We start from the raw sequence: 23,749 nt of genomic DNA on the forward strand, positions 1-23,749 counted from the left end.
ATTCAAATCTAATATGTTCAGTGCCCTCTAAAATCTATCAGAGACCCAGAGTATCACTGCTAGAATGATATTAAACATAATGGAAATTTTATCCTCCGGTGTTTTAAATCTTCAGGAGCCTCTTTAGTCTTTTTCACTGCCATTTGGGGAAGAATAACAGATTGATCTTTAGATTTGTAGATCAATTTGTACATCTGAAGTTATGAGAGAATTAAGCTGTATTTTTATTATTATCTTTTGAGATTGATCTTCACTTTAATGAACATTAGATTACAGTTATTTCCTTGACCTGATTGTAATTGTTTTTCCAAAATTAAGCACATACATACACACACAGTATGTGTAAGTGGTAAAATTTGTAAAATGTGTAAAATTTGCAATGAGTCAGTGAATAGATGTAAGGTGCAGAAACTGAAGAAAAGACCTCCGTCTCTGAAGATACTGTCATAACTGTGGCTGGTACATTATTTAAACATAACTGATCAAATATTAATATTTTGTAAGATGGTAAAGCTTGCTGAGAAAAGGGAGTCAGTGGGGCAAAATTAATGAAAAAATACCTACTTGGGAGGGTGAGGCACGAGGATCGCTTGAGGCCAGGAGTTCAAGATCAATCTGGAGGGCTTAGTGAGATCCTATTTCTAAAACAAAAATCTACCTGGGCATGTTGGTGTGTGCCTGTAGTCCCAGCTACTTGAGAGGCTCAGGTGGGAGGATTACTTAAGCTCAGGAGTTTGAGGTTGCAGTGACCTGTGATTATACCACTGTACTCCAGCCTGAGTGACAGAGTGAGACCGTATCTCTACATAATATAATAATAATGATAATAATAATAATGAAAGAATGTGATTTACCTACTAATGAAACAAATAATTGCAGAATATTTTATTATAATTATCCTAACAAAAGAGGAAGATAGAATGATATTTGGGGTCATTTTATTAGCCATTACCCTACAGAAATGTAGCTTTGATGTGATACATTTTTATGTTAACACTGTATGACATAGAAAAGTGATGATAAAAATTGTTTCCGTAAGTAAAATAGATGTGACTTTAATCAAAGTATGATTTTTAGAGTTTTCATTTTCATCTTTGCTTGACTGCTGTAACCTTCTACACACTTTTTTAAACATAACCAGATTTTCACAATATTAAGTCTTATGCTTCATAAAAATGGGATGTTGTTCCCTTTATTTAGGTCTTTAATTTCTTTCAACAATGTTTTATAGTTTTCCACATACAAATCTCCCACTTCTTTTGTTCAGTTTATTTCTAAATATGTACTCTTATAAATTATTTTCCTAATTGCTTTTCCAGATTGTTCATTGCTAGTGTATAGAAATGCAATTTGCATATTGATCTTGCATCCTGTAACCTTTCTTTTTTCTTTTTGAGATAGGGTCTTGCTCTGTCACCCTAGCTTGGGTGCAGTGGCATAGTCATAGCTCATTGGAACCTTGAGCTCCTGGCTCAAGCAATTCTGCCTCAGCCTCTTCAGTAGCTGGGACCATAGGCGTGTGCCACCATGCGTGACTAATTATTTTATTTTATATTTTATAGAGATAGGGTCTCACCATGTTGCTCAGGCTGGTCTCAAACTCCTGGGCTCAGGCGATCCTCCCACCTCAACCTCTCAAAGTGCTGGGATTATAGGCTCAGGCTACCATGCCCCATCCTGTAACCTTTATAAACGCATCTATTAGATCTAATAGTTTATTTGTAGATATCTTAGGATTTCCTATACATAAGATTATATCATCTAATCTGGAGTCTTCTTTTCTTTTTCTTGTCTAATTGCCTTGGCTAGAACTTCCTATACAATGTTGAATAGAAGTGGTAAGAGGATGAGGAAGTTATCTTCTATTCCTGATTTATGGGACATCGTTATTGTAAAAGGGTGTTAGATTTTGTCAAATACTTTTTCTGTTTCTGTTAGAAGATCATATTGTGTTTTTTTCTTCTATTAAGTAGTATGGTGTATTTTTAATACATTGATTTTTATATATTGAAGCAACTCATCCTCGTAAGATAAAGCCCATTTGGTTGTGGTAAATAATTTTTTGTATGTTGCTGGACTCAGTTTTCTTGTATTTTGTTGAGGATTTTTATGCCTAGACTCATAAAGGATATTCATCTGTAGTTTTCTTTTCCTGTGACTTTTTTTTTACCTGTTTTTGGAATCAGAGTAACACTGGGCTTATGAGTTCAGAAGTGTTCCCTCCTTTCCAATTTTTTGAAGTTTATTTTAGAATTTGTGAAGGATTGATGTTAATTCTTCTTTAACCATTTGGTAGTTTTTACCAATGAAGCTATTTGGGTACCTGATGCTTTTGAAGAAATTAAAATCTGTGTTTAGTTTATATGTGTCAAGAACGAACATATTAATAGTTGGTGTCTTAGTTTGGTTATCACCTTAATAGTTTACTTATTTAAATATCCAGAGATAATTCAGCTTCCCAAATGAATTGTTAAAAGATCAAATCCATCAATAATTGACAAGTTGCAAAATATGCAGCTTTGTCCAACCAAGGAGTTATGTTTGAAGAACTCAGTGCTCTTTTAACTGATTAAACCCATTAACTGAACAAAACCATTCATTCAGTAGACATTTATTGCACATCCATTATGTGTTAGATTTAGAGGAGAAATTGTGACATGAGGGTAATAATATTCTAATGTCCTGTTGCCAAAGAGACTGTAGCAGCAATGTATGTATTCAGTTATATACCTGTAAAAGTAGAAGTTTCTTATCACCTGAAATAATCCTTCATTTGATAATGAATTTTTTGTAACTATGATTTTAATTCACCCAATTCTTAATATTGTTATCAGGCACTTAATTATTTGTTCCTCTTTGAAAATTTGACTACTGATTTCCACTTGATAGTCTCATTGTAGACAATGTCTAAGATAAAGGGTGATTAAAAATTTTTGTTCTTTCAGACTATGTTATAGGTGACATTTTGTTCTTTAAATATTAATTCACATCAATTAAATTATATTTAATAAAGGAATTTTGACCTCAGGACTTTAATTAGTAGATATTTATTTTTTGAGAGAATTGTTACCACTATGGATCAGGGAAGATAAACATGAAAATAAGATCCTAAGAAAATTGATTGATTGATAATTTGATGATTTTAAAAATTCACCTTATTGTTGTCTGTTCTTTAAACAAAGTCAGCTACAAAAGAGTTGTATTCTTAGGTGAGTAAGAATATGTATTTTCCTATATTTAAAAAAGTCAGCTTATATAAAAAAAGTTTAATAATCCTCAGTTCAAGAATTCTAAAGTATTCCTCAGCCTAAAGTATATTCTTGGAAGTGGAAAGAACAGAAATTGTGCTGCTGCAAAGCAAATGAAGGTCTCAAAGTGGAAAAATCAGTAGCAAGATGAATTGTCAATCACTCTTCAAGGTCTAATTCTTCTTATTGAATTTTATTCTTTTGGCCCAATGACATAGTCAGTGAAGGATCGTGATTTTATCAAATTAATTCCATGACTATAAGTACAGAAAAAAGAGAGGTTATTAAAACTCCAGAGACTTCTGAGTTCTAGTAAAACCATTAAGAAGGAACTAATGTGATAATAAAATGAAAAGCGATTCAAAACGTATCAGCCTAGCAAAGAATATTACCAACTCTCTTACAGTAATAAAAATTCTTGAAAATGCAACAAAGAGAAAAAAACTCTACCAGCTCAGATTAACAATCTGTTACAGTGGGGTTGGCCCTCATTAAATTAACCATGATATCTTAAAGGGGATATTTAATTACAGAGTGTTTTGTAACCAAGTTCAAGGGAGAGCTCTAGGGGGAATCCTTAGCATTCAGGCATTAACACCAAACACACAAAGTCTGGCCAAACATTGTCTATCATTTGGTTCACACCTGTCTTTTCTGTGATCTAGTTAGAAGCAATCTTTCCTTGGCAAGGGAGTAAGTTACACATTACATTGAAATAACACCATTCTGCCAAGCACAAAGTATTTCATCTAGATGAAGGGAGTTGGATTAAGAAATGCTTTGTGGCAGATGGCAAGATGTGCAGGCCTCTCACTCTCCATTTTTACAGCCCTGAAGGGAAGAGAGGATTAGGTGTTCAGCACTGGAACTCTAATTCCTTACTACAGGAGAAAGGTTGCCTGTCACCTGAGTAGACCTGTGCCATTCTATCTTGTTGCTGCATAGGATTACAGATCATATAAAGCTTACATTTCATAGCCACCAGAAATCATAAGATGAACTATCAAGCAAAATTCAGGTAATCCAAATCCCAAAAATGCCAGGTGCTCCCCCCGCTCACCATACCTGCTCTCTGCTTAACCCCCCTATGGGTTTATCTTCAGCACCTTTCTAATCCCGCTTTTTCATCTCCTTTCTAAGGCTCTTTTCCTCCCAGTCCCTACCCTTTAGCTATGTCTGGATGACCAACAAAGGCTTAGAAATCTCAGTGTTTTGGACTCCCCTTTGCACAAAAGCCATGCTTATAAAAGGTGAGCTTTCCCATAATAATCTCCAGTAATTACAAATTTGGAACAGACTTGAAGAGAATTTGATGCAACTCCCTCATGTTCAATACGAGGCAACTGAGAAAGTAGTGTGTCCCTGGTCGTAGAAAAGTGCCTGAACTGCAATGGGAATGCTGGTGTCCTTAGCCCTTGATAAACGCCTCCTAAGCTAATTCATGCTAGGCTGGTAATAGACAAAAGCCAGTGCATTGTCAAGTCTGTAAAATGTTGGGCAGAGGCATATGAAGGCATAGGCTGAATAAAGATGGTGCAGCAACTCAGCTAGAACTATTATTGGAAAACAGTTAAGTACTGGGCTGATGATTAAGTTATTGCCTCTCAGCTCCAACCTTGCTTTATTGTGTTTCAGCTTTGTGAGGCTGGGGCTGACCCTCTGGAAATACACTTCTGCTTTACCAGCTGCTCCCTTTTCGCTTCTGCCAAGAGGGAGCACTAGATAGCACCAGCAAGATGGAGGGAAAAGGAGGAAGGGACCTCTTTCTTGTGGTCTGTTTCCTGTTACTGACTGACCCCAAAGCCCAGTGACAATTGTTTACCTCACTGTAAAAAACAGATGTTTCAGTAGCAGTGGTTGCTTTCACATTGTGGTTTTTCCCACATGCTCAGAACCAGCCTCAATGATCCCCACAGAAACACCCACACCAGTCATTTACGCCCCCTCCTCAGAGGCATGTCCCAGCCCTCAGGGGCCGCTCCTGCTTCCAGGATTTAATAATCCTCAAATCTTCCCTTTGTTCCCCAGCCCTAGTTGTTAGTTGTTTTGTTTTCTGCGTTGCTACCTCAGTGCCCTCTTTCTACATTTTTTTTAGGTCACTAATAGTTGGTTATCAACTTTTTCTATTAAATTTTATGTTAAAATAATGGGCATGGTTTCTGTTTCTTGACCTGACTCTGAGTGATATATGTACTTCAGTCAGTATTTAATATTGTACTAAAATAATCATAAATATTTACAGAGTAGAACACAAAATTTATTTACATTTATAAGATAAAACAGGGGCCGGATGTGGTGGCTCATGCCTGTAATCCCAGCACTTTGGGTGGCTGAGGTCAGTGGATCACGAGGTCAGGAGTTCAAGACCAGCCTGGCCAAGATGGTGAAACCCTGTCTCTACTAAAAATACAAAAATTAGTGGGGCAGGTGCCTGTAATCCCAGCTACTCGGGAGGCTGAGGCAGAGAATTGCTTGAACCCAGGAGACAGAGGTTGCAGTGAGCCAAGATAGTGCCACTGTACTCCAGCCTGGGCGACAGAGCGAGATTGTCTCAAAAAATAAAAAAATAAATAAAAAAAAGAAGATAAAAGAGGAACTTCTTCAGAGGAATTCTGCCCTCTTCAGAAATGCCCTCTGGGTTCCCTTTTGGCTACCCTTTGATATGGTTTGGCTCTATGTCCCCACCCAAATCTCATCTTGAATTATAATCCCCATATGTCAGAGGAGGGGCCTAGTGGAAGATGATTGGATTATGGGAGTGGATTTCTCCCTTGCTGTTCTCGTGATAGTGAGTGAGTTCTCAGGAGAGCTGAAGCTGATGGTTTTAAAGTGTGATACTTCCCCCCACCATCTCCTGCCACCATGTAAGATGTGCCCTTGCTTCCCCTTCGCCTTCTGCCATGATTATAAGTTTCCTGAGGCCTCCCCAGCCATGCAGAACCATGTGTCAATTAAACCTCTTTCCTTTATAAATTACCCAATTTCAGGTATGGACTAATACACCCTTACTCTCTTCTTACTAATACACCTTACTGTCTGTCAGGGGTGCCTTCGTGGGAAAGTTTGAGAAGCATAGGCTTGATGACTTATTCCTGAGGGCATATTAATGCAAGGTAGGGGACTGTCAGAGACTAATGCTTTCATTTAAATGAGATAAAGATGGGCCATTTGGTTGGAAGGGTGATTTTTCGCAGCTGTCTGCAAATTTTACCTAAAGCAAATCTGATTGTATCTTCAGAGATTAAAAGCATGTAGCTTTAAATTATGCTATTCATCTATTCATGTAATCATCAAAAAATGAGGATGGATTGGTTTGAGATGCACTATTTTCCTGGACTCAAAACAATTTGAATAGAAAGTTCCAGCTCAAGCTGTGTTGCCTACCCCATATGGACTGGGTGGTTCATGCATGAATCAGAGCTTTAACCAGCCCTTGGAGATGGCAAAAGTCACAACTTCTGATTCGAGCCAGATCTAAACTAGCAGCTGTGGTTCATTCTGTTCACTGATCAGTGAAGCTTCTGTTTCACATTGGAATACCCATATGCATATGCTTGGCAGGCTGACTGAGTCTTGTTTGCAACTCCCAGAGAAGACATAACCATGGAGCATTATCCTTCTTGAGTAAGCTCTCGATGTTCTTCTTGAAGTAAATAAAACAAGAGAACAGAAAGAGAGGAAATTCATTCTGGAAAATATGTCAAACATTAAGTTGTTCATAATGCTGTTTAGTATCAGGAGCTAAATCAGTCTTGCATTTCTAAAGTCATAAACACAATGGTAACTAGCTTTAAGTGAGTAGATAACCTCCTGGTGCTTCATAGAGAAATCCAGCGCATGGTAGTTACACTGTGGTCAAAAGTCAAGAAAGCCTCCAGCAATAGATAAGATGTGTGGAGTAGGTTAGAATCAATGAGGCTGCACACGTGAGTTTGGGTCAGGCCCATGGAGGTTATGGAATATAGACGTACCTTTCTTCTATTGTTAAGTGAATACAATCACATTAATACAAAGGGTAAGATAATCTTTATGGGAAAAGAACTTCTAAAAGGGCAACCTCAGCATCGTGTAGAAAAGAAGAGGCTGAATCCCACACAGTTGCCTGATCTGTGGTCAGAATTAGACAGCATAGAGAATCTGTCGTGGGATAATTATCTATATGGAAGCATCACGTCTTTTTACACTAGCGGGCAGATGCCTCCCGAAGTCACAGAAGTGCAGCGTATGTAACTCTGACATGCTAAAGCTGGCTCCCCAACACAGAGAGAGCTTCTCTATTTATAGGTAATTCTTTGGACATCATGGATCGTATCTTCTAAAAGAACCAATCTCAGGGTAAATTCACCTGAGAAACAAAACTTATATATAACACAGAATAAATTCACTTATTGAATTATGTTTTTAGAAATGAAAGCTGTTTTTTTTCTAAAGTGTATTTCAAGGTATTCTAGCTCCATGAGATGTTCCTGAGTAGTTCTGCAGTGAAGAAGTCTGTTGAAATTTTTACCCATCTTAAAAATAAAAAACGATTAGGTAACACAATTCTGGTTTTACATAGCATCTCAAAACCAGTGGAACATACATTTTTAAGATAAGTCTGGGAAATGATCCTAGGTATCCTTACACATGTAGAAACACAGATTAAAACTGGTGTTCCCTTTTTAGGTGTAGTCTTCTGGAAAGTTCCTTTGGAGCTTATTCTTAAGAACCTCAATCTAAAACAAAACAAAACAAAACAAAAAAAACCAAAAAAAAAAAAAAAAAAAAAAACCAAAAGCAAAAACCGGTGATAAACATAAGAACTGTTTACTGTTTTGATACTGTATTTTCCAGGCACATGTAACATTAGACTTTCCCAACCTCTTGAAAGTAGGTATGGATGGCAATGTGACTTGATTTGGTCAGTAAAATGTGGGTAGAAGTCTTTAAGATCTAGTGCAGCAACTAAATTCACTTCTTCCGGCCATAATAATTCCAGGTTGTGAAGCCTTTGGTTAACTCTGTCAATTAGTGAAGATGACATGGAGCTGAGTCTGCTCTGTGCTACCCACCAGCTGATGTATAATGAACATGTAACTTGAGACAGAAAGAATTATTTGTTATTTCTAGCCATGGACATTTTGAGGTTATTTCTTACTTGTATAATTTAGCTTATTCTAATACAAAAATTGCTACCAGGAGTGGGGTACCAATGTAACAAAAAATTATAATTTGTCATTGGCTTGCAGGACAAGTGGTAGGCAGTGAAGAAATTGTTATAAAGTCTGAAAGACAAAAACCTTGGTAAAAAGATTGCCCACAGTGACTTGGAAGGCAGATTGTATGCTAATAAATTTATAGCTCTAGGGAAAGAGGCAGGAAAACACAATATTAGTAATGTGTGTTTGTTTCTATTGGCTGCATTTGACAAGGTATTACAAAAGACATGTTCAGGAAAGAATCAGCTGGATTCCAAGCAGGAATTAATTAGGCATTTCAGAATTGCAATGTTGGAAAGGTTGACTGATATATTTTTTTTTTTGAGGCGGAGTCTCGCTCTGTTGCCCAGGCTGGAGTGCAGTGGTGCAATCTCAGCTCACTGCAGCCTCTGCCTCTTGGGTTCAAGCGATTCTCCTGCCTCAGCCTCCTGAGTAGCTGGGACATCAGGCACACACCACCACGCCCAGCTGATTTTGTATTTTTAGTAGAGACAGGGTTTCACTGTGTTGGCCAGGCTGATCTCGAACTCCTGACCTCAGATGATCTGCCCACCTCACCCTCCCAAAGTGCCGGAATTATAGTCATGAGCCACTGTGCCCAATCTGATTTTAGATTTCAAACAGTATAGGATAAAATTGAGAGAACCATTTGGCAATAAAAATATTAAAACTGAGTTTTGCAGAAAAGGGCATGATCTATATATCTACTATTAAAAACCATTCATCTGAATATATTACCATGGCCATCACACCATTATTAAAACCTCTGTAAAGACTAACATGTACCAGAGTAAAGATCCACATAAGACATGTGTATTAGTCAGGGTTCTCCAGAGAGACAGAAATAATAGGATATATGTATACATAAAAGGGAGTTTATTAAGAATTGGCTCACACAATTAGAAGGTGAAGTCCCATGATGACTGTCTGCAAGCTGGAGGAGAGAAGCCAGTTGTGTGTCTCAGTCCAAGTCCAAAACCCTTAAAACTAGGGAAGCTGACAATGCAGCCCTGAGTCTGAGGCCGAAGGCTCAAGACCCACTGAGTGGCCACTGGTGCAAGTCCCACAGTCCAAAGGCTGAAGAGCCTGGAATCTGATGTCCAAGGGCAGCAGGAAAGGAAGCAAGCATCTGGCATGGGAAGAAGAAAGAGATTCAGAAGACTAAGTAAGCAAACTAATCCCACCTTCTTTTGCCTACTTTGTTCTAGTCATGCTGGCAGCGGACTGGATGGTGCCACTCACACTGAGGGTGGGTCTATTTCTGCTATTCTACTGACTCAAATGTCAATCTCCTCTGGCAACACCCTCATGGACGTACCCAGAAACAATGTTTCACCAACCCTGTAGGCATCCCTCAATCCAGTCAAGTTGACACCTAATAATAACCATCACAAGTAAACCCCTTGTCAACTTGGCACCCATACACATCTCCTTAACTCATATGTAATGTCCAAATAAAGACAGTAACAAAGTCATAATTCTATTACATACAACTATTTTTTGTACAACTGAAAATGCACTAATCCTTAACTTAAATACTGTTACATAAATTAACAATACTTAAATGCTGATATGAAGCCAACAAATCTTATGTTACATGATAAAGGAATAAGAAAGGAAATAAAACAAAGATACTTAATGCAGGTGTATATATGCGCAAGTGAATTCTTAACAAAATAAGGAAGAAATACTCATGACAATTACAGTCCTTGTTTCTGTAACTGGTCACGTGGTCGTAGCTGGTATTGATAATTACCTTGTTCTACTACCCATTCCATATTCTCTTTGCCTTCAGCAAGCACCTCAGCTGGTTGTGGTTTTTTACCTGGTGGAGTGACCCAGACCTGTCTGTGGTCCTGCTTGGATCAGGCTGTTGTAGTTTCCCATTGACCTTAATTACAAGGCAGGACAGTAAGACATGCCCTAAGGGATCTCCTGTATTCCAGACATTCTCTTTCTTACCTCCATTGTGGACTAGTAGTTTGATTTCATCTTGGTAGTGAAGCTCAACAACCCCTGGCAACACTGTAACTCCCTTCTTCAGCTGTTGATTTAGAGGCAGGAGGAGGCCAAAGTGGCCAGGTGGCAGTCTTAATTTGCAGTTTAATGGAATCATTGTTGTGTCTCCTGGTGGTAGCATTCCTCCTTCTACAATGAAAACCTCTAGGCCAGGAGAACATAATGTTGCAGGAGTGGGAAGCAACAGTTTCATTAGTGGGTCACTAGGGGTAATGGTGAGTGGTGCTACTTCCACTTCCACCCTTTGATTCTTGGTCCCATGAATCTGGGCTATGGGAAAAAGAGTACCATATGTGGATGCAGATTCAGAGCATGTTCAGCCTTCTGGAGAACTTTGTCCCAGCCCTGCAAAGTATTGTCACCTAGTTCACAGAGTAATTGTGACTTCAAAAGGCCATTCCACTATTCTCTGAAACCAGCTGCTTCAGGATGATGAGGAACATGATAAGACCAGTGAATGCCATGAGCATGAGCCCATTGCCACAGTGCTTTGGCTGTGAAGTGAGTTCCTTGGTCAGAAGCAATGCTGTGTTGAATACCATGGCAGTGGATAAGGCATTCTGTGAGTCCACAGATGGTAGCGTGGGCAGAAGAACGGCATGCAGGAAAGGCAAATCCATATCCAGAGTATTCCAGTAAGGACAAACTGCTGCCCCTTTCATGATGGAAGTTGTCCGATATAATTAACCTGCCACCATGTAGCTGGCTGATCACCCTGAGGAATGGTGCCATATCGAGGGCTCAGCGTTGGTCTCTGCGTTGGTCTCCGCTGCAGCAGATTTAGCTCAGCTGTGGCCATAGCCGGGTCAGCCTTGGTGAATGGAAGTCCATGCTGCTGAGCCCAGGAACCTCCATTCCTGCCACCATGGCCACTTTGTTCATGATCCCATTGAGCAATGACAGGGGTGGCTGGGGAAAGAGGCTGAGTGGTGTTCACAGAACAGGTCATCCTATCCACTTGATTATTAAAATGCTTCTCTGCTGAGATCTCCCTTTGGTGAGCACTCACATGGGACACAAATATATTCACATTTTTTTGACCACCCAGAAGTTCATCCATATACCTCTTCCTCAATTTTCTTTGTTACCAATGTTGCAATCATGTTCCTTCCAAGTCCCTGACCATCCAGCCAAACCATTGGCTGCAGCCCAGGAATCAGTATGTAATTGAACATCTAGCCACTTCTTCCAAGCAAAGTGCACAACCGGGTGCACTGCTCGAAGTTCTGCCCACCGGGAAGATTTTCCTTCCCCACTGTCCGCTGGGATATCCTGGAATGGGGCTGTCATGCTGCAGCTGTCCACTCTTGGGTGGTGCCTACAAATTGTGCAGAACCATCTGTAAACCAGGCCCTCGTCTTCTCTTCCTCTGTCAACTGATCATAAGGAACTCCCCATGGGGCCATAGGTACAGGCTGGGAGAGAGAAGGCAGGGTGGCAGGAGTGGGAACCATGGGCATTTGGGCTACTTCCTCCTGTAACTTACTTGTGCCTTCAGCACCTGCTTGAGCCTGATCACATGTATACCACTTCCATTTAATAATGGAGTGCATTTATACTAGAAGCGTCAGAAAGCACCCAGTTCATGATAGGCAGCTTGGGTTGCATGGTAGCTTGGTGGCCCACAGTCAAATGCTTCCTTTTTTTTTTTTTTTTGGAGACAGCGTCTTGCTTTATCACCCAGGCTGGAGAGTAGTGGCATGACTGTGGCTCACTGCAGCCTCAACTCCTCAGCTCAAGCTGTCCTTCTGCCTCAGCCTCCTGAGTTTGCCCGCTAAATTTTTTTTTTTTTTGTAGATATGAAGTCTTGCTATTTTGCTCAGGCTTGTCTTGAACTCCTAGGTTCAAGTAATCCTCCTGCCTCAGCTTCTCAAAGTGCTGGAGCCACCGTGCCTGGCCTCAGATGTTTGGTTCCCACCAAGTCCCAGTAGCCAAGAGCTGTCTCTCACAAGGAGAGTAGTTATCTGCAAAAGATGGCAGGGCCTTGCTCCAAAATCCTACAGTTCTGTGCTCTGACTCACCTATGGGGGCGTGCCAAAGGCTCCCAACAGCATCTCTATTTGCTCCTGACACCTCAAGCACTGTTGATCTGCTGGGTCATATGGCCTAAGTGGTAGAACAACTTGCACAGCAGCCTGGACCTGTTGTAGAACCTTCTTCTGTCCTGGCCCCATGCAAAAGTAACAGTCTTTGGCTGGGCACGGTGGTTCACACCTGTAATCCCAGCACTTTGGGAGTCCAAGATGGGTGGATCACCTGAGGTCAGGAGTTTGAGACCAGCCTGGCCAACATGGCAAAACCTCATTTCTACTAAAAATACCAGAATTAGCTGGGTGTGGTAGCAGGCGCCTATAATTCCAGCTACTTGGGAGGCTGAGGTAGGAGAATCAGTTAAACCCGGGGGGCGGAGGTTGCAGTGAGCTGAGGTTGCACCACTTCACTCCAGCCTGGGTAAAAGAGTGAAACTCCATCTCAAAAAAAAAAAAAGAAAAAAGTAACAGCCTTTCAGATCACTCAATAAGTAGGCTAGAGTAACACACCCAAATGAGAAATGTGTTGTCTTCAAAATCCACATAGGCTGAGTAGGTGTCATTCCCCACTGCCTTGGTTGTGGGAGGGGCCATGCACTAGTTCATTTGCAGTGCTATCAAGGAATACCCGAGACTGGTTAATTTATACAGAATAGAGGTTTATTTGGCTCATAGTTCTGCAGGCTGTACAGGAAGCATAGTGCCAGCATCTGCTTCTGGTAAGGGCCTCAGGAAGCCTCCATTCACGGCAGAAGGTGAAAGGGAGCCAGCATTTCATAGTGAGAGAGGGAGCAAGAGAGAGAGGAGGAGGTGGCTTTTAAACAATTAGCTCTCATGTGAACTAACAGAATGAGTATACACTTATCACCATGGGAAGGGCACCAAGCCATTCATGAGGGATCCGCCCCAATGATCCAAACACCTCCCACCAGGGCCCACCATTGAAGCTCACATTTTCACATGAGATTTGGAGGGGACAAACATCCCAGGCACATAAGGCCAGACGCAGCAACTTACGTTTCACCTTAAAAGAAGTATCTCAAGAGGCCCCACACCACTGGACCCCTAGAAATATTACTGCGCTAGAAAGTCCCTGAATTTTAGTTGGATTTATCTCCCAACCTCTAACATGCAAATATCTCAGTAGAGTCCAGAGTGGTTGCTACTCCTTGCTCACTTGGTTTAATCAGCATAATGCCGTCAATGTAATGGGCCAGTGTGCTGTCTTGTGGAAGGGAAAAGTGATCAAGATCTCTGCAAACAAGATTCTAATACAGAGCTGGAGAGTGGATGTACTCCTGATATAGGAGAGTGAAGAGGTACTGCTGGCCTTGCCAGCTGAAGACAAACTGCTTCCGGTGGGTCTTATGGACAAAGATGGAACAAAAGGCATTTTCCAGAGCAATAGCTGCATACCAGGTACCAGGAGACGTGTTAATTTGCTTAAAGCAAGGATACTACATCTGGTATACAGCAGCTGCAATTGGAGTCACCAGTTGGGTAAACTTAAGATAATCCACTGTCATTCTCCAAGATCCATCTGTCTTTTTCACAGGCCACATAGGAGAGTTGAATGGGGATGTGGTGGGAATCACCACCCCTGCATCCTCCAGGTCCTCGATGGTGGCACTAATTTCTGCAGTCTCTCCAGGGATACAATATTGTTTTCAATGTACTGTTTTCTTAGGTAGAGGCAGCTCTAATGTCTTCCATTTGGCCTTTCCCACCATAATAGGTTTCACCCCACAGGTCAGGGAGCCAGTGTGGAGATTCTGCCAGCCACCAAGTATGTCTATTCCAATTATGCATTTGGAACTGGAGAAATGACCACAGGATGGGCCCGGGGACCCACTGGACTCATGATTAAGTCAGACTTAAGCTAAAACTCTATTAGTTCCCTGTCTTCCATAAGCCCCTACTCTGACTGAAGGACCACAGTGATGTTTTGGGTTTCCTGGAATCAATGCCAGCTCAGAGCCAGTGTCTAGTAGTCCCAAAAAGTTCCGTTATTTTCCTTTTCCCAATGCACAGTTACTCTGGTAAAAGGCTGGAGGTCCCTTGGTGTAGGATGGGAGGAAGATTAACAGTATAAATGTTTGGTTGTGTAGTGAGGTTCTTCTTCAGGAGGACCCAGCCTTCCCTTCATTCAAGGGGTTCTGGGTCTGTAAACTGGCTTGAGTCTGGAAATTCACTGAAGGGCCATGATTCTTTGTTTTTATAATTCATATTAGTCTTTTATTCACTTAATCTGGAAGTTTTCTGCTTATACAGATCAAGTAAGAACGTAGTAGGCTTCCTGTTGATTTCACCTCTAGGAACACCGGGATTCATTAGCCACTGCCAGAGCGCTACACAAGTCAGACTATTCTGACTGTTACTTTGCTTCTGCTCTCTGTGATGGTAACTATGCTGGCCTTGCCTTTGATGGTTGAGTGCCACCACTTGGCCCCTGCCACCTCAGGATCCCAATTGCATTTAGATTTTCAGCCTGAGTGACTGCAGTTCCCACTGTAAGATCTGGCATACAGAGAACAATCACAGAGCTCTCCAAGGATGCAGGTGCTTCCCTCACAAATCTATTTTGCAAGGTACTGGTGAAGGGTATGTCTTCCAGATCCTCCCAGTTGGTATAAGTAAGTCTAAAGTGACAAATCTACTCTAGCATTTCAGTCTCCCTAAACCTTTGGACCCCTTCCTCTACATTAAACCAAGGGAGATTAGGCATTTGCATCTCACTCACAGGCCATCTTTTGATCCATGTTTCAGCTAACCAAGCAAGTAAACGATCAGAACCTTTTTAAACTCCCCAAGCTGCAATAGTAAATGCAGAATCTCTGCTTAGTGGGCCTGTATCAATAAATTCAGCCGGATCCAACTGTATGTTTCTTCTACCATTATCCCACACCCTTAACATCCACTCCCCTACTTGTTCCCTAGATTTATATAAATTAGAAAGCTCAAGTATTTCTTTTGGAGTGAAGTGCACCTCATCGTGGGTTATGCTCTGAACCTCACCTCTAAGCTCTGCTGGGACTTGAGTCTGGTTATAGGTCTGGAAGCAAAGAGGGGTGTTAGGGGTGGGTCCTTAGGAGAATCAGTGTTGTGTTGCCTGGCAACTGCCTCAGGGAGGCCATTGCTGTTTCCTCAGGCAATGCAAGGTTAACCTCAGAAAAGTTGGAAAGGCTGGTACCACTGTGGGTGGGGAGAGGAGGTTGCCCCACTGGGGGTGGGGAGGCCACTTCCTCTGGAAAAAAAGACTTGTCAGAATTTAGGAGCTCTGTGTCCCCAGCTTCATCAGGGTCCTCCCACAGGTTCCCATCCCAACTTACAGGACCCCATTCTTTCCCAATCAATGCCCTCATTTTGACGGTAGACAGCGGCGAGGCTGAGAGATCACCTTTGTTGTAGGTTAGCCACTCACACGATAAGAGCTTGTGTTTGATTTTCAGCAACTTCAATTCTTTGTCTACAGCAGAGAAGATTCTCACCCAGGGCACCCTTAGGAACTTTTAGGCTATGTATGTGCTTCTGGAGCTGGGAGTTAGAATCCCTGAGCTCACCTTTTTCTTTCATCCCTTCATCCAGTGAACTTAGGAGCAACCAACCTACTTCATTATATCCGTTGGTTCTTTGCAAATGTTCAAAGGCATCATGTATGGAGTCAGCAGACTTCTTGCCTTTCAGAGCTGGGAACCAGGAGAATCAAATGCATGTACCTTGCATAAGTCTCTAAAGAGTTCACGCCAAGGATAATCAGTGCTCTCCATACTATTAGAAGTAAAGTCCTTAGCATTTTAGGTCTAATCAAATTAGGGAGTCAACTCCCAAAATCCCAAAACCAACTAAGGAAACCCATCCTTAAAACCCTGTTGCTCTAGAACCACTCCTAGTACCAAAATCTCTCTTAGGGTTCTCCAGAGGGACAGAACCATTAGGATATATATACATATAAAATGGAGTTTATTAGAGAGAATTGACTTACGTGACCACAAGGCGAGGTCCCATGATAGGCTGTCTATGAGCTGGGGAAGGAGAGAAGTTAGTAATGGCTCAGTCCAAGACGGAAAGCCTCAAAACCAGGCAAGTTGCCAGCGTATAGCCCTCAGTCTGAGGCCGAAGGCTCAAGACCCCTGCTGCACCCCAGGGGGTGCTGGTGCAAGTCCCAGAATCCAAAGGCTGAAGTGGAGTCTGATGTCCAAGGGCAGGAGGAGAGGAAGTAAAGCCTCAAGCAGCAGAAGAGAGGGTGAGGAGGCTCAGCGAGCTGCCCATCCCCTTTCTCCTGCCAGCTTTGTTCCAGACGCACTGGCAGCCCATTGGATGGTGCCCACCCACATTGAAGGAGGGTCTTCCTCTCCCAGTCCACTGACTCAAATGTCAGTCTCCTCTGGCAACACCCGCACAGACACACCCAGAAACAATACTCTTCCAGCCACCTAGGCATCCTTCAATTCAATCAAGTTGATGCCTAACATTATCCATTACAATATGTCTTGAAGGGAACCATGAATGTGGCTGTTGGCACCTGGAATTTTCTGAAATTCAATACTAAGAAGTAGATTAAGTTGTTGTAAGAGGTGTACCTCCAAAGGAATCACCAGACTGAATTAAAAGAGATTCCAAGTATTAAAGACTTAAAAGAACCCCTGGCCCACCAAACATTTAGGGTGGGAAGTGGCCTGAGAAAGCTGTGTGGATCTCAAGCAAAATGTATTCCCCGGTGCCTACTTCAGATGTGTCAAAGAGTATGATGGGAAAGAAAGCTGGGCCCATGGAGGATCATGGAGAACAAGGCTTCTTGCACAGAACATATTTAAGGACTGGGCTGATATCCTCAGACCTAGGGTAGACCTACCAATATTGGTTCAAGCTATTTCGGAGTTGCTAAAGGCCAGTGTCTGCTGTATATCTCCCATTTTTCCTCTTTCCAAACAGGAATGTTTGTTGGAGTCATCTGTTCCCTGTTTTATCTTTGTAAGTTAGGTGTGTGCGAGGTAGATAACTTGTCTTTTTACTGCATAACTCTCCAGAATAAGAGGAGACACACCCAGGCCCAGTTTACTGACTGCCTATCACCTGAACAGGCTGAATTGTGTCCCCCCAAATTCATATGTTGGAGCCCAAACCTCCAGTGCATTTGGAGACAGGGCCTTTAGAGGTCATTAAGATGAAGTGAGGTCATAAGGCGGGGCTCTGATCCAATAGGACTGGTGTCTTTATAAGAAGAAGAAGATACACCAGTAATGCATACACACAGAAAAACAGGCCATGTGAGGACACGGTGAGAAGACAGCCATTTGCAAGCTAAGAAGAGCGGCCCCAGGAGAAACTAAACCTGAAGATACCTTGATCTTGGAATTCCACCCTCCAAAATTTTGAGAAATAAAGTTTTATTAAGCTTTTTGATCTGTGGTGTTTTGTTATGTGGGCCCTAGCAAACTAACACGCTGCTGATGAAGATAGTACCATGCATTACCCAGAGATACTTGATCCATGACTGAATGAGACTTTTGATCTGTGTCTCCTGGGGAGAGAATAAATGAATTTTGCTCAAGAGAGAAACACTGAACTGATCATTTGGTGACTGGAGAGGTGGATTATAGCTACATGAGGACTCCAGACATTCACCAATATTCCAGCATGGCAGGATTGTACTTCCATGCCCCCTTGGATATAGGAATGGTCATGTGGCTCACTTGGCCAATTAAATATGAGCAGAAGTGACAGGTGTTTCTTCTAGGCAGAGTCAGTCCCTTAAGAGCTAAAGCACAATTTACCATGTTCCCTTCCTCCTGTCACTGCAATCTGTGACATTCCAGATGGCAGAGCGTGAGCCAGCCTGTGTTCCTGAATGCAGATGACCTGGAGCAGAGTTCCAGCCAATCTGCAATAGTTGTGGGCATGGGTGAGAAATAATATTTAAAGCTAATGAATTTCTGGAATTGTTTATTACTGTGGCATACTCTAGTCTATTTTAACTGATCTAATCAATAATAACGGTAGGGAAAATTTCCAAAATCCTCATAGAATTCTGTTGTATGGTGTGATCAATTAATTCAATGTATTGGGTTTTGTCCTTCAGTAAATAAAGAAGTAGAGCCGACATCCGATTATTCCCACCCATCACTGAGCTGTGCTTTGTATTAAAAGGTGATGCTATTGAATTTCTGTCAGAAGAACATGCTTTAAGTTAATTTGTCAGTAGTGGTGATGGATTCTCTTAAAACCATTTACGGCTCTCCACTCGGCTGCCTCTAGTAAGGTTAAGGGTTATATATTCATCAGAGCCAAGCCTGAGCCTCAGATCCACAATGTCACTCCCATTCGCTTTGGGCTGCAACAGATAAGCAGGAAGAATTGATACTAAGAAGACAGAGTCCTCCAGTGGATCTTCAGAGCGTGTTTAGCTTGAACAAACATGAACCACAAACCAGGAACAAGGGCAGCCATCAACAGTTGTAAAATCAAGGTATAGTGACTGGAGAAATACCGGCTGATACATTTTTAAATAATAAGATTTATAAAAAACTTTTACCACATGCAATTCCACTAACTTATTGACAAAATTCTAAGAATATAGTCTGGTATACTGCTATAATAAAAAGTTAAGATTAGCTTAAAAGACTCTATAGAATGGAATACACATTTCTGTTCATTGTATGGTTGAATGGTTGCTCTCTCTAACAATACTTCAGAAAGTAAAGGACCTCAAGGGTGTGTGTGTGTGGGGGCGGTAGTGAGGAGAGATTGAAGAGGGAACTCTTGGGAAGGATTGCATTATGAGGAAGAAAGTAGCACTGAAGTCTAAAAGCATTGTCCCTTTCCTCTAGAAGCTTCTGGAAGATGTCTTCTGTCACATTTGCTCAAGAAACTATTTTGTGCAGTGTGATCATGTCTCCCCTGCCACAGCTGGTTGGCTCAAGGGGGCTCTTGACCCAAACTGGGCCCTTCCCTAGATTTTTTTACCCAGTGTTTACAGAGTTGAATCAGTCTCTATGTAGTAGCAGAAGTTCTAAGAGACAAAGCATGGAGTTGTTGACAGCATGGCCTTGCCCTTCTGGAAGGTTGTGTTGAGAGAGGGAGGAATGAAGCAGATGTGGAAGGGAGAATAGAGCATAGAGGAAAAGAAGACAGCCTGCAGTGCTCAAGGGCCTGGCTGCGTGTGGCCACCGGGTCTTGTTATAGTCAAGGACAAGTTCAAACTGCCTCTGAGCATGACAAGGTAGCCCAGCACCCTTGTGTATGAGTCTCTCAGGGCAGCTGTCACAAAGTACCACACATTGGGTGCCTTAAGACAGCAGAAATGCATTCTTTCACATCGCTGAATGCTGGAAGCCCAAGATCAAGGTTTCAGCAGGGCTGATTTCTTCTGAGGGCTCTGAGGTAGACAGTCTGTCCCATCCATGCCTCTCCTTGCTTCTGGTGAGGGCTGGCAATCACTGGCATTCCTTGACTTGTTGATGCAGAACTCCAATCTCTGCCACTGTTGCAACGTGGCATTCTCCTGGCATCTCTTTGCATTGTCTTTCCTCTACATGTGTGGGTATCTGTATCTCTTATCTTTTTATATGGACACCAATCATGTTGGATTTAGGACACACTCTAATGACCTCATCTTAATTTGATTACATTTGTAAAGACCCTGTTTCTCTTTTTTTTTTTTTTTAGATGAGATCTTGTTCTGTCACCCAGGCTGGAGTGCAGTGGTGTGATCTTGGCTCACTGCAACCTCTGGCTCCCTGGATCAAGTGATTCTCCCACTTAGCCTCCTGAGTAGCTGGGACCACAGGCACACACCACTACACCTGGCTAACTTTTGTATGTTTAGTGGAGATGGGGGTTTGCCAGGCTGGTCTTGAACTCCTGACCTGAAGTGATTCGCCCGCCTCGGCCTCCCAAAGTGCTGGGATTACAGGCGTGAGCCACTGGGCCCAGCAGGACCATAATTCTAAATAAGGTCACATTCACAGGTATTGGGGTTAGGTCATGGGGATATCTTTTTGGGTGACACAATTCAACCCTAATCTCTTGCAATATACCGTTTTCCTTCAGGTGCTTGAAAGTGGTTTAGGCCCATTGAAATTTCACTTCGATAAGCCAGGAAGGCACCTGAGGCAGAATTTGAAGGAAGAACAACCGAAGTGAGGTGTAGAAGTTATCATCAGTGTTGGGGGGACTATTTTATTAGGATTTGAGTGAGGAGAATGGCTCCAAGGAGAGCTGTGTGTGGCTGCACACACCGTTGGTTCCACAGAAGAAGGGTAGGAGTGGGACCTGTCAAGGATCCTGCCTTTTCAAGAGAAACCCAGCTCAAAACTACTTACGTGAAAAAAGGCAGGTGGAGTTATTGACACATGTAACTGGAAAGACAGGAGATACTGTATACAGAGCAGAAGAAAGCATACCTATTGTCTTTATGTGGAAATATCAGAAGTTGCCAGAAAATTTCTCTTTATCACAGCCTAGAAACTATTAATAGTAATAATACTAAAAAATGGCCATCTAAATATATTTGAGTATACTGGTGAATGGCCAACTTTTTAAGTGATATAAAATCAAAATAATAATAATTACTGTAATTATATATAATATTACAGGGGCTTAAAGAAAGAAGAGGCTTTTGCTGGAATAGTTAGAAAAGGTCTTACAGAAGAGTTAAAATAGTGATATTTGTATGATGAATCATGTGAGCTATTTTATTACAGCTCTGGGATCATGAATAGAGAATCTGGGATTTTTAGGACTCATGGTATTCAGCTCCAGCCTTAGTAGTGTTATTGGAATGGAAATGGTCACTGTTCATTGGAGGGTATCCACTTCAGACTTCCAGTTTTTAGGCAAGGAGGAGAGTAGTGGCAAATTTTAAAAAATTGGATTTTGTTCCCAAGTAATCAAGGTTATCCCTGCTTTAGTTTATTCTTTTTTAATTAGAAAGAAGATATGAGAAGAACCAAATCAATCTCTAGAATTTATTGCCCAGAAGGCAGTAGGCACTTCCACTCAATGAGTTAAAGTGCATGGATTTGAAATTTAAGTAATCCTGTATTGGAACAAGACAAGGAAGCATTTAAATCTCAATCCAGCTTCTCCCTCATCCATTGGGGCATATGCTTTAGGCAGTGTAAATGGATGTAGGAAATTAATCTTCTAAAAGGCAAATAGGCATTATTCCCAGATACTCTAACAAGAAGGTCAAGTTCCCTATTTCTTTTTTTTCTTTTTTTTTTTTTTTGAGACAGAGTCTTGCTCTGTCGCCCAGGCTGGGGTGCAGTGGCCGGATCTCAGCTCACTGCAAGCTCCACCTCCCGGGTTTAGACCATTCTCCTGCCTCAGCCTCCCGAGTAGCTGGGACTACAGGCGCCCGCCACCTCGCCCGGCTAGTTTTTTGTATTTTTTAGTAGAGACGGGGTTTCACCGTGTTAGCCAGGATGGTCTCTATCTCCTGACCTCGTGATCCGCCCGTCTTGGCCTCCCAAAGTGCTGGGATTACAGGCTTGAGCCACCGCGCCCGGCCAAAGTTCCCTATTTCTAATTTGTTTTAAGTTTCAGGAAGAAATTTAAAATCTGAGAAATAGAAAAAGGGAAGAAAATATGTTGTTCTGTCTATAGATGCCTTGCTGGCATTTCATAAAGATTAGGTAATCTTATAGCTAATTAGTCGTTTTATTTTTGGCAAATATATCCATATGATAGAATATTCAGGAGTGAAAAAGGGTGTATGGAGTAACATAGCTCTACCTCCCACTCTTGGGCATCGAATCCATAACTTTCCCCATAAGGCACTCAGGGTCACTGGTTTCTTATGTATATTCCGGGAGACATTCTGTGCATTTGTTTACTGTACATATTGTACAAATAGTGGCATATAATATAAGCTAATTTGAATTTTGTGGGTTTCCCCCTACCTTGAAGATCAGTCCACATGGCTACATGAAGCGCTGTACCTTTCTAATGGCAAATAACATCCTATCCTGTGGATGCATCATGATATTTTAAATTGCCCACCATTGATATACTTTAAGACTGTTTCCAATCTTTTGCTATTATAAATAATGAGGTTTTTTTTTTTTTTTTTTTTTTTTTTTAAGTCAGAGTCTCACTTTTGCCCAGGCTAGAGTGCAGTGGCACCACCTCGGCTCACTGCAACCTCTGCCTCTCAGGGTTCACACAATTTTCATGCCTCAGCCTCCCGAGTAGCTGGGATTACAGGCATGCACCACCACGCCTGGCTAGTGTTTGTATTTTTAGTAGAGACGAGGTTTCACTATGTTGGCCAGACTGGTCGTGAACTCCTGACCTCAGATGATCTGCCTGCCTCGGACTCCCAAAGTGCTGGGATTACAGGCATGAGCCCCCACGTCCAGCCAAGTTTTTTTTTTTTTTTTTTTAAATATACATGATTTCATATGTGTATGAGTGTACTGTAGGATAAATTCCCAAAAGATAAATGTATCAGACAGGGGTTGGTCAGCAAAATAGAAGCTACTGTATACATAGAATGGTGTTAAATGTTTTAATAAAAGGAATGAGGGCTTACACATCCTTGAAAGGCCTGGGGAAGTCAGGCCTTCATCTGTCATCTGTCCCCATTGGCCAGTCTACTCTCAAGTCAGACTTCCCAAATCACAGCTTTCATCAATGATTGCAATTCTCTACTCAAAAACCTGAAAGGTCAGGGAAGGTGGCACCAAAAATCTCAGCTGGAAGCCCTGCAGTGGAAGGTTCCGACATGCTCATTGCCGGGAAACTCTAGGAAGCTTTCACCATGTATCTCTGCATGCGGTGCAACGCAGATGCTTCTCAGGACTTGGCCAGGAGCGCCAGTCTCACATCTCCCAGTGCGTCTGGTCCTAGTTCTCTCTGGAAAATAATGTGTTCTCCTCTCTTCTGTCTCTCATCCCCCACAGTGCCTCTCCCTAGAGGACGATAACTCAGAACCACACTGGGTGCTGTGGGGAGAGAGTTCTGGGCAAGGTCCTCCTTGCTTCTCTATTGAATGAAGAGTCTTTAGGAGGGAGGGGTGGTGAAAAAGAATTGACAACAGACAAGGAATGTAGAGCGATGAGTTTTGTGTCATGCTTAGAAAGGATTTACTTACTTTGAGAGCATAAGAGAGATTGCTCATGTTTCTTTTCAACTATTTTTGTGCATTAAAAAATTTAAATTTTTGATCCATTTGTGATTTGCTTTGGTATGATGAGTATGGTGGATATACACCCTAATATTTTACAAATGAATTAAAGAAAAGCAGAGGGTT

General features: G+C 41.8%; 1 protein-coding gene across 2 annotated transcripts in view; it reads left to right on the plus strand.

Annotated features, from left to right (window-relative positions):
* The window catches only part of ATPSCKMT (ATP synthase c subunit lysine N-methyltransferase), a 203,522-nt gene that overhangs the window by 46,429 nt on the left and 133,344 nt on the right, over nt 1–23,749 (plus strand). Inside the window, exon 5 of one of the 2 annotated variants that reach the window (XM_071099100.1) lies at nt 9,655–22,543. The exons of the other annotated variant lie outside the window; for it this stretch is intronic. Within the exon in view, the coding sequence (XP_070955201.1) occupies nt 9,655–9,693 (39 nt within the window). The 3' untranslated portion in view covers nt 9,694–22,543. Of the gene's footprint in view, nt 1–9,654; nt 22,544–23,749 lie in introns of those variants that run through there. 2 annotated transcript variants of the gene reach the window in all.

This window comes from Macaca nemestrina, chromosome 6, assembly GCF_043159975.1.
Source record: "Macaca nemestrina isolate mMacNem1 chromosome 6, mMacNem.hap1, whole genome shotgun sequence".
Lineage (NCBI taxonomy): Eukaryota > Metazoa > Chordata > Mammalia > Primates > Cercopithecidae > Macaca > Macaca nemestrina.